Genomic DNA, 12066 nt, shown 5'->3' with positions numbered 1-12066 from the left:
TATTATATCTCCATCCTCTCCATTGTGTAATTTAGTTGTGGCTTTTCTGTCAGTGTAGTATTTTACTCTAACAGACAATTAATGAGTAAAAAAAGACGCAACATGCAGTGACACTTATGGCCTGTAGGTGTTACTTAGTTCTGCTTTAAGTGACAGTTTGAAAGAGCCTCATAGTTCAAAACTTGCATGGAATTTTTGTTGACTTAAAGCTAAGCCTAAAACTGAAAAGAATTATCTGACAAAATATGAACATGTTCACCCAAAGACTAAGACTAACTAACAAGTACCAAAATATTTACCAAACGTCCTCCTACCGTTCAATGACTGAACTGTCCACTGTTTGCAGGTGGACAGGAGAGCCCCCAGCAACTGCCCCCCGATGAACGGCAGCTTCCTGGAGGAAGGCAGCCCCACCATGGTGGAGAAGGGCATGGACGCCGCCTCCATGTTTGAGATGTGTGACGAAGAGGACGATAATGGTATCCACGACGTGAAGGAGACCAGCTCTTCGGAGAACACTGTCCCCCTGCCATCAGCGTCAGACAGCGGGGCGGCCGTGAGGCAGAGGAGGAGAGGGCGGAGCCAGGAGAGGGGCGAGCCCAAGGCCAAACGAGACTCATGGATGGATCCCCCGGAGGCGAGAGAGAGTACTACACTCACGCAGGCCGAGATGGAGAGCTGCATGCAGACATATGGGGTAAGAGATTGTTCCATTCCCGGACCTTATGGCGTATTTCTGAATGGAGTTTGCATGTTCTTCCTGTGTCTGAGTGGGTTTTTCTCCCCTGGGTCAAAACCTCTTAACACCAAACACGTGCTTCTCTCCTTCAGGACCCCTTCCAGGACTACCAGGAGATGTTTGTACAGTTTGGGTACGTGGTGCTATTCTCCTCCGCCTTCCCTCTGGCCGCTTTGTGTGCGCTCATCAATAACATCATCGAGATCCGCAGTGACGCTTTTAAACTCTGCACTGGACTCCAGAGGCCGTTCGGGATCAGAGTGGAGAGCATCGGGCAGTGGCAGGTCAGGCTTCTGTAACTCTAACCCTCTATCTAGTATAAACTATGGTCTATTTTCCTCTAAACCTTTGTGAGTGCTCGTTGATATTCCTCTCATCATTCCTCAGACTGTAATGGAAGTGATGGGCCTGATCGCCATCATAGTGAACTGTTACCTGATTGGTCAGTGCGGTCAGCTGCAGCGGCTCTTCCCCTGGCTCAGCCCGGAAATGGCCATCATCTCCATTGTCATACTTGAGGTACAGATATTTTAGTTCATTAAAGAAGTAAATGTCCAAATATATATTTATATAGTACTGGTCAAAAGTTTTGAAACACTTTTTATGTGTCCGCTTTTCTTTATTTTCAACGCTCTTTACATTGTGTGATTCTCATTGAAGACATTAAACTCTTAACCCCCGCCTGAACCGAGTGCTCTGTCTCCAGTTTGGCTTTACCCAAATCTAAAAGCTTCTCGACTGGAGCTCACAGGCCAATGTAACACCTAATTTGAAAGCTAAGACCAACAAAACTAATCTAAACTTCTTTCTTGTCATGATAGTCGAGTTTTCGTAGATTTTTTCACATGTTTTGGTCACATTTTTTGGGCTTGATCATAGTTACATTACACAAACAAAACGAAATGCCAAAACGTTATAAAAGAAACAGGGAAGAAACTTAGATGAGTTGTGCAGGCCTTAGCTTTCAAATGAGGCGTTTCACTGGCCTGTAGGCTGTAAGCCCTCCTGCCAACAAACTTTAAGATTTGGGTAAATCTGGAGAAAATGTGCTCAATTAAAGTGGGAGTTAGGGGGTTATACTATGAAGGAACACATGGGATTATGCAGAAAACAAAACAGGTGAAATAACTAGAAATATGTTCTTCCAAATTGCCTCCCTTTATTCTTGGTATTTTCTCAATGAGCTTCATAATAAATGTTTTTGAACAATGTGTGAAGTCAACTCCATTTCTGTGACTTCAGAAGCTTCACTGAGAAAATGTGCAATCTATACGAGCGATCGCGATGTCGTCACATCCGGGGGCCGTGGAAATGTTACGTTTTAAACAAATGATCGGCAAAAACAATTCATAAATAGGGCATTGATTCCCTTGCGCTGTAACTGATCAATCGTTTTATAAAACTGTGTTAGAGGCCTGGATGCATCAGCTGTTGCCGACCAATCACCAAAACATCGGGCAAAAATTGCAGAAGTACACAATAACAGCGATCGCTCGTATTCCTAAGGGAGAGTGCTGGTTCTCTTGTCTAATTCCATGTTTGTGCCCATATATAATGTAACGTACCATGTTTTACGTTTGACACAAAAAAGTTACTAAACCGAAGAACCTCTAACAAATGAAGGTAGAAGCAGACATTTTCATGCTTCTAAACCAAGGCGGTGGTATCTATATTTAAAAATAGGTAAACAGCCTGCAGCTCTGTCTTGGCCTGATAAAGAAGTCCGGGTTATCAAAAGAGGATTTCATGGCCCACATGTAGTTGTTGCTGGGTCTGATTTATGCAGTCAAGGGTTATTATGTTGGAGAGAAGAAACAGCTGAGGATTAGAAGTAGTGAACTGTACTTGAGGGCAGGGGTGGCACCATGAATGTATTAAAAGAACTGGACAGCGTACTGCCCCCTCTGGCCTGTGGCCTGTTTGCTTAGTGGCAGCTTTGTGGTACTGCAGCAGAAAATCATTTTGTGCCCAGAAAGGAATTTCATCTTCGAGCGGTTGTGTAAAAACAAACTGCATGTGTTAAGGTCACAGGAAACATAGAGCTTCAAAATGGTGGGATTTATGGCAATCATTATCTTTTTCAACATCTCAGACTTTAACATCATGGAAAGGACATTTTTGGACAGCTAGTTAACCACGCTCCGCTGTAGTTACTTGTCAAGGTCAAGGTCCCGCCCAGTGGACCTAATAACCTGGAAACAAAGACTGTAAGGAGTGGCAGACTGGACTGGTCAGGATTTTTTTATTGGCCTGGAGCATCTTCTGCATGACACATGATAAAACATCAGCAACAAACAATAGAAAAAGGCCTTTTGCAAATGATGGCGACATGATGATCACACTCTGAGCGCCAAGCAAAGGCCGACCCTTGTGCCACCGCAGAGATAAAGGGTCTGGGAAAGGTCTGGATGCGTCCTTGATGAATTTGATCTGATACAGCGGTGGGCTTATCCGGTTTGTGTCGTGGTATTTTTGGTTCTTTTTTTATGAATGCGCACAACATGGCACCGTGAGGAAACATTGTAAATTATTTGTGTGTTTTTCCCCCTAGCACTTTGCTATGCTCCTGAAGTACATCATTCATGTAGCTATTCCAGACATCCCGGCCTGGGTCAAAGAGGAGATGGCCAAACTGGACTATCAACGCAGGGAGGCCTTCAAGGTAACGCCGCAGACAAAGTCAATGTATTTCATCACCATTGTCCGAATCAGCATGTATTTAATGAACTGTTTTGATAAATGTATCCAGACATGATGTATTACGCCATTGCACCTTTCATCTGTGAGATAAATTGATCGAGGCGTGCTAAGTTGGCAGAAAATCCGCGCATGTCGTCGTCAGCCGGCTTTAGGATTGGAAATGGATGCGGTTGTAGTGGAGCGTGGAGATGTTTTACCAACGCGGGACACTTACTCAGGGCTTTGTGAAGCAAGTCGCACTGCAGTCCTGGGATGGTTTACTGGTTTGTGCTGATTACAGAAGATGTGCATGTGCGAGGCAGAGGCTGCGGGGGGTGTACACCGATAACAGTCATAATGGCGGGCTGGGATACGAGTATAAACAGCTGACACGAGGCAACGGAAGAGACAACGCAACTGATCTGGTTGAACATACAGTATTTATCAGCCAGTAGGAAGGGCAGTGACCGGAAATGCTTTGTACATATCTTGGCTTGGTCTGTACAGTATAGGGATGGGTAAATCAAAATATGACCCTCTAATTATTTATTATTTAGACTTCTCTGTTTAATGCTCCAGCACAGACACATCTCCACCCACTGCTCCATTGGGCCGCCTCCATCTCACAGGCAGATTCAATAAATCAATGCAAGATTCAAGTGTTTTCTTTGCCCCTAATTTTCCTTTATTTGTCTGATTATTAATTGAAATTGTCAGCCACAAAATATGTTGTAGCATACTCTTTAGCTACATGTTGTATAAGCACGGTCCTCTTCAGACCAAGTGGTAGGGCTGAGGAATGCTGGGTAATTGCAGGAAAACAGGCTTTTACCATTTCTTTACTTCTGAGTTCCTTGTGTCCTCCTTTGTAGAAGCACGAGCGCCAGGCCCAGCAGCACTACCAGCAGCTGCAGCGGAGGAAGAGGGAGGAAGAGGAGCGGCAGAGGCAGGCCGAACACATGGCCCGAAACAGGGACCGCGAACGGGACGAGGGCAAAGGCGACTCCTCCGGCGCAGAGCACCACCACGACAAGAGCCACGGCGGCAGCAAGTCCCGTCCCAGCTCAGCGGGAGGGGGAGGAGGAGGGGGGACGGGCGGGAGCAGCAGCAGCGGCTCATCGGACAAACCCAAGAGACCCAGTTCCCTCCTGGCTAACAATAACGTGATGAAACTTAAACAGATTATACCGTTACAGAGCAGGGGCGCCCGGTCCCCGCAGTCGCCCACAGGCAGCGAACCCAAACTGCCCGGATTTCTGAGCTTCAAGTTTCTCAAATCGCCTGAAAATAAGAAAGAGAGCGCAGCAGCGGCGTCTACGAACGCTAACACCTCCACCTCCTCCTCTTCATCATCTTCATCAGCAGGTAGCAGCTCCCAGGAGCGATCACAATCACCCAGCAAGGCCTTCAACCCGGGGAAACTCTTTAACTTTGGGAAGTCGGAAGGAGGGACGTGTGTGAACGGGCAGTTAGGAGACAGGCAGCCATCCCGGGCCGACCTGAACGGGATACCAGAGGAGATCCCCTCTCCAGGAGCCAACGAGAACGCACACGCAACAGACTTGGACACAACCGGCTCCAGAGCGTAGGGACAGTGGTCGTATTGAAGCTAATGCCCTGTGGCCACATGTGCGCACATATTTTATACATTATGCAGAAGTGGTCAGTAACAAAGTCACTTCAGGACTGAGTTTTTGAAGATCTATATTTTACTTGAAAACTTGCCACTTTTACTCCTTTACATTTCAATGATAAATATAACACCTTCTACTCCACTGCATTTCTGTAAAGACACCAAAGTAAAAAGTTGAAATTAGCAGCATATTTGGTGTTATTTAAGCCTTATGATGCACACTCCAGAACAGAAGGGGGCGCTGTGAAGACGTACTGTCAAATCCACAGACACGTGGCAAAGAAGAAGATTTGTCCCCATCGTGTTGCCGTACAGGTGGTGAAGTCGGGCGTGATCTTTGTTTTCGAAGCTGCAGATTTGTTCTTTGGATAAGTGTTTTCGACAACAAATACTTGAACTTAAGTGAAAATTTGATCGGGAGACTTTTCCCTGTATTGCAGTAGTATTTGGCCAGAAGTATCTGCACTTTTACTCAAGTAATGAAATGAAGTACCAATACGATCAAACAGGCTTTCACATGTTTCAACAATAAAACACAAGCTAACAATGTATGTTGAATTTTTTAACAAAAATCAACAATGACAGGAGCAGATTAGAAAGAGCTTCATTCAGTTCATCAAAAGTATGACATGTTACAAATGATGAAGTTGAAATAATAGACAATGTTAAAGTGAGGTATACTTTATTACTTATACTCATGCATCACATGGAGACACATTGCTCATTATAAACATCTCTTCTTGAGTCATTTAAAGTGGTTTTCTAACAAAATGCAGCTACTGTACAGATAAATAACCACACAAACTATGTGTGTACATGTGGCCAGGCTGTGGGTTTGCACAGGGGCGGACTTATCCATCGTAGCACTACTTGAAGATGAAATGAAGGAGACGACATATCTTTCTTTGCTTCTGTTTTTTTTTTTTTTGCTGTGAGACTGCTCCATTGAAGAAAAAGCCCTCACCGAAACGGCATAAAAGAGACTGCAAAAACATGTTTGAATCTTCCACATCTGCAATACGCGAAGAAATGCATGGGCTGCGTTTGGGCTTTTTTCTCAAGCCTTCAGAAGCTGTGTTTCTTCATTACCTATAGTCACAAATTGTAACTTTTACTGCACCTCCCATTTGGACCTATTGCGGAGGAGGTTCTTCGAAAACAGAGGCTGACTTTGCTTGTAACGGCTCCGGAGGGACAACACGTCGTACACTCGCACAGTAGATGTCTTCTTTTTAAATCTGAGGGACAATTGGACTCTTCACTTTTATATCGAAGATCAGAAAGCAATATTGAAAGGTTTGTACAGAAAATGACCAGCTTTATTTTCAAAGCTTTGGTGAGGTGAGGTGCAGGCTCTGCTCTGTGGCAGACGAGGTTACAGAATGAAATATGGGTTGGTCATAACGGGACACAGGTGTTGTGCAGAGAAAATAACCCCCATTCAAATTTGGATTTGGCAAAGTGTTTATTAGAGCAGCAAAATGTTTCAGAAAAAAAATGCAATGTCCAAAAATACAGTGTATAATTAAAGTGTCTGACATTTGTATCAGATCCACTGAAAGAATTAAGTTGCTTTTGTAGTGTTTGTGCTTTTCTCCATGTAAAATAATGATGTCATTTATAATGCAATCCTTAAAAACGAGCGTCTAAAGAAGGCGTGCCCATAGTGCAGCCCTCATACCAATTTCTGGTAGCCCTCAAGCTTCTGTTTTTTATACATCGCCAGAGATGTTATGATTTGAAGCTATGCACAGTCAGTTGCAGTAAAAAAGTGCCAACGCCACCTAGAAGTGACTTCCTGTTTCAATCCAGCATGCCAAAATAAAAGCACACAGCTCGTCTCATTGATTAGTTCAGCAGGTACTTGCCATATTACAAGAATATAATTACATACACAGATTTGTAGAGATAGTCAGGCAGAAAGAAAGTTGAACTAATCAACTGCTGAACTAATGAATAAGATTGTGCTTTTATTTTGGTGTGCTGAGTCGAAACAGGAAGTCATTTCTTGGGCTGCGTTGTTGTGATTTGAAGTTATTCCCGTGAGAAAGAGGAGGGGGCCGGTCCAGATCATGGTGAAGTTGTGGTTTTCGAGAGGCTTTCAGGTGGGTTCGGGCTTCTGATACCTGGCGACCCTGATCTGGATTCCACTTTACAAACTGTCTGTCATTCACTCCACGCTCTGGCAGTCTAGCCCCCGCCAGTGTTCGCCTCGGGCACCACAACCGCCCCCCCCCCCCCAAACACCACGACTTATGAATTGATTGTTAGGCTTCTTTTCTTTGCACAACACCTGAGGACAGCCCTTAATGCGCTCGGTCATGAGTATTAGACAATAAGTATTAAAATCACGTTGCATTTGCTGCGTTCACACTGAAGAAGAAAAGTGTCCCAGATTACAGCATTAACCAAACACACTAAAATTTAGACATTGTTCTATAGCAATAAATGATTCGATTGTGATTCATGCGCAATGAGCAATAATGTGCTTCTGAATTTTGCCCTTTTTCAATTGATCATTTCCTGAAGTGATTACATTTAATGACTCCAAATTTGTGTCTAAAATCGGAGCCACTTTTCTGATTCCGTGTGAACGTAGCTTTAGAATCAACAAAAACCACCCCCACACCCCCACACACACCTGAGAGACATGCCTTGGTTTCCTTTGCTACAATAAGTACGGTCAGTTTTGACACTTTTGAAACATATTTGCTGTTATTTACGTTGAGCCTTATTTTATACTTCTGGCAGCGCTACTAATTTTACTTTTTTTAACCAAAGTTCTATTTTTTACTTCACTTCTACAGTGTTTATATATGCTTTATGTTCAATAATAGGTCGTTGTTATGAAGCAGTACGTCATGTGGCGCAGGTGTCCAGCAGAGGGAGGCAAACTGGGGCCACGGGTTGTGCAAAAACAAGGATTTTTTTTGTTTGTTTTTTCGACTTTTAGAGGCCATCACTGTAGTTTTGTGAAGGAAGAGGGACATTAACTATGCATTTTCATCGCGCGTCGCCAATAGCAGTGATTTTGGCAATAATAGTGCACATTTATAGATAGAGCACCAAAACCACCTGACCCGCATTTACCGAACACTCCGATTCTATGCATTGTGTATTTTATCCGAAATGAATGTTTCAGTGTCATTCACAATAGTCTTTACTTGCAGATGCCACTTTTGTTTGAAAGTGACAAGGGCAGAGGGACATTCAAGACATTGAATAGTTTACTTCTTGTTCAAAATGTCCAGTCTCTATCATATAAATGTATTTTCAATTGATATGAATCCATTATGCTACAATGATATACAAAGTTAATGTTTGGAAAGAATGTAAATGACTCAAATTCCATAGTAACTTCCGTATTCAGACCAGAAACAACCCTTTCCATCGCTCTCACACAGTAGAAACACTTAAAGGAGCTATACCTGACTTTTCTTTTCTTTTTGTGGGGTAAAACTATTTTTGCCTCATTAAAGTATGTTGTAAAAGTAGTCAGGTGTTGAAAACATCAGTCTGATGCGTGAAGTTTGCACCATATTATGATTTGTTGATGTTGTGTATGGTCAACCCAAATAGTCACATAATGATTCTGAAGGACAACCGTGACGGTAAAAAATAACAGGCTACCCATTTGAAAAAGGTTCAAAATTAGGTATAGTCCCTTTAATGTTGTGTATCACATGCTACAAAATGACCTTTTTATACTATCATGTGTAAAATGACGTGCTGTTGCAATAAGGAGCTGTGATGGACAGGTGTTCAGTAGACTGTGATTACAGTATTGTTGGATTTCTGCGCATTGATACAAACAAATGGAAAATAATGGTGGTTTTCAGTGGCGGCTCTAGAAAGAAAAGCACAGGTGCCGCACTGTAAACTGTGAACCACATCATGTGCTCCTACTCTGAAATACTGAAACATTCTCCTTCCGTAGTTGGTTTTGTCTTCTATCTATCGCTGTCACTTTGCTTGTGAACGCGTCGAGGCCATGGTAAAGCGTAATTCCACCCCTTGGTATTTCTGTTTGTTACAAAAAGGGCAAAACAACCCCCGCAATCGTGTGTCCAGGCGAAAGCACGGGAGTTTGGCCGTCTCATACGTACATAATGGGGCTATTTAGACCGAATAAAATGATGTAAAATTGTTGATACAACGACTTGTAACTGTACAGCTGTCGTCTTTTGGTTGTGAAGTGAACAGAGCTAAATCAACACTGACTCTTTAGGGACATGTTCTGAAAGCCTCACGAAGCTCAACATCCATTTGCTCTTCCAATGTATGTACCACTGTATAATAATGTACTTTAAAACTGGAAAGGGAAATGGGACTATTTATTTCTTTTTAATTTATTTTGTCATATTTTTGTAAGACTGATAGTTAATAAAAACATTTCAAACATTTGTGTGTGTGTGTTTTGAGTACAAAGTAAAATTTGGCAAGGATGATGGCCAGAGTCCACCTTGCCCCTACAAGAACGACGTAAATACAGCCTGCTGCCAGATCAATAGCTGCTGACGAAGCCTTTTGAGGCTCAAACAACCCAGTACAGGTGACGAGTTAAAAACCCTTTTCAGTGTGATAGATGCTGGATGCTCTCGACCAGTGTTTCAACTATTTTCAGTGTTGTTGTTTTTTTAAGTTAGTTTAAATATGTTTTTCAGTAAAAGGTTTGACTTTGTGAGTATTATATTAACATTTGAGCAGGATCCTCCTCCGGAGTACTCGGGAGTATTAATGCCTCAAGGGGGGCGTGGGAAAATGGCACTGGTAGCTCAGTGGCTAAGAGCCCTCGGTTAGAAGATATTAGGATGTAATTTGAAGGTTGAGATTTCAAATCTTGCTCGCACACAAATGCTATAACCAAGTTGAGTGGATTATAGCAGATTGACAGAATGATCTTACATATTTAGTAAAGATCTTATTGAGTGGCTCCTGCACCAGTGGACCGCACCACAGCTCTACTGTTTTGATTGGGTCATTGGAGTTGAATTTCAGTGGGTATTTTAGTGTGATCTCGTGATCAGAGGGCTCGGGGTTAGGGTTATGATCATGACAAATGTACAGTAAGCTGTGTTTCACGCACACAGATCTTGCCCATATCTTAAGAAAGTAGAAGGTATTGGCTTTCAAATGAGGTTTCACTGGCATATTGACTGTACAGGTGAAACTTGGAAAATATTGTTCAAAAGTTCATTTATTTCTGTAATTCAACCTCAAATGTGAAACTAATATATGATATTGTCTCATTCCATGCAAAGTGACATATGTCTAGCCTCTTTTATAATTTTTATGATTATAATATGATTATATGAATCAAAATTGTAGCAAATTAAGGCTACATTTCTCACTTCACATGTAACGAGTCTATCATATATTAGTTTTACAGTTTAAGTTGAATAACAGTTTCACCTGTAAGCTCTTCTGTCAATACGCTTTGAGATCTGGATGCATAATTGAAGAAAATGACTCTAAACCTAACCCTCGATGGCAGATAAGACTCAAAATGCACAAAACACAAGTCCAATTTGTATTCCGTTTTATTTGAGCAAAGCTAAATGGGACCTTTCCGGCCTCACGCATGAACTGAACCAGGGCAAGGCTTGGGCTAAATCCAACAGCCTGACAGAAGTCATAACAGAGTCAAACTTCACAGATGACAGACATTAGCAGGAGAATCTCAACACAAATTTGTAAGCAGTACTGTAGCATTCACCCATAGTAAACAACAGAGGGGCTTTCAAAGGAACATTTATGCATATGAAAATCGCTACCTATGGAAAGTGCATTTGAATGTCCAACAACAAAACCATTGTTATATTTTATGTCTTCTTATGCTAATATGGAGCAGTGCATCGACAGAAATTGAGTAGATAACATTCGATGAAATAATTTGGCAAAAAAAAAAAGTTAAATTGAAATCAGCCCTGCGTAAAAGCCTCAAAACATCGGCGAACATCTCTTATATGTTCTTCACAAACTTTGCTGTGCCTTTCGCTGGAAAGTAGCACCCCGATCCTGACTCCCATTTGTTGAATTTCACCATTGTAAACATGGAGACTGATTGTAGAGCACAACTCAAGGAGACACTCGCGAATACAGATTTATAGCAACAGGTTGGGTTCACGTTATGGAATTTGATGCAATAATGTCAGAAAAAGGGCGGGGCAGCTAATATTGTCATGTGGCTATTGGGTTCAGAATTTATGTCACGTGAATGCAACCTATTCCTAAACCTAGGAAACACCATGTTGAGCACAATGTGGTACAATTTGTACATATTTCAGCAACACAACAAAGCCATATTTTTAAGCACAACAGCCACAACTAAATCATGTTCACAATCTATTACGATGGTCGAACTTCTTTTTTTCTTTTTTTTTTTCAATAGGGCCTAATCTGTATTCTAGGGATGTCGAAACATGACTTTCAACAGGGATCTTCAACATTTTTTAAGGTCAAGGCCCTCAAAGCCCCAACTGTGTTTCTACTTCTGTTGGATGTTGCATTTCAAAACATGTATGGCCTTCACTTTATCCTGTTTTCTCTAGTTAAATGTCCTCGGGCCTTTCTTCTTGTCATTGGACTGTGTGAAGCTGTCCTTGAGCAGAAAACTACTTGAACTCATTGAGAAATAAATAAGTGATCCTTTTGTGGAAATGCAACAGCTTCAGAGCCAAACTAAATAAATCAGCAATTGTACCAAATAAACCTAGGGATTAATGACGGGTCCCCCTGAGGGTCCCACCTCCTACGTTGAAGACCTCTGCTTCACATGAGTAGTTCTTCTCAGCACATATGCATACAGACCACGTACAATCCCATCTATGGGGTTTAGAAAGAGTTGCTTCTACGTTGTGCTCTTCTTCACAGTGCATTCTCGTCTCGGTTGATTGAAAAGCGTGTGTAAAACGTCGCGAGGCCCCTGCTGCGTACGGGCTTCAGAAAGAGGGCAGTGAAACCGAGGGGGGTGGGCACTGTGGCTGGCAGGAAGCGCATCGCCATACAACATAAA

The 12066-nt window shown here is 42.4% G+C and overlaps 1 protein-coding gene across 2 annotated transcripts in view; it reads left to right on the top strand.

Annotated features, from left to right (window-relative positions):
• ano8b (anoctamin 8b) overlaps positions 1-5013 on the top strand; it is a 56869-nt gene extending 51856 nt beyond the window's left edge. For both annotated transcript variants that reach the window (XM_079574755.1, XM_079574756.1), the window contains exons 15-19: positions 347-697; positions 832-1023; positions 1127-1258; positions 3291-3401; positions 4291-5013. In XM_079574755.1, the coding sequence (XP_079430881.1) occupies positions 347-697; positions 832-1023; positions 1127-1258; positions 3291-3401; positions 4291-5007 (1503 nt within the window). In that variant the 3' untranslated portion in view covers positions 5008-5013. The remainder of the gene's footprint in view (positions 1-346; positions 698-831; positions 1024-1126; positions 1259-3290; positions 3402-4290) is intronic.
• Positions 5014-12066: the final 7053 nt, after the last annotated feature.

The sequence above is a fragment of the Gobius niger genome (assembly GCF_951799975.1).
Source record: "Gobius niger genome assembly, chromosome: 17".
In the NCBI taxonomy this organism is placed as follows: Eukaryota; Metazoa; Chordata; class Actinopteri; order Gobiiformes; family Gobiidae; genus Gobius; species Gobius niger.
This window is presented reverse-complemented; position numbering and strand designations above follow the sequence as displayed.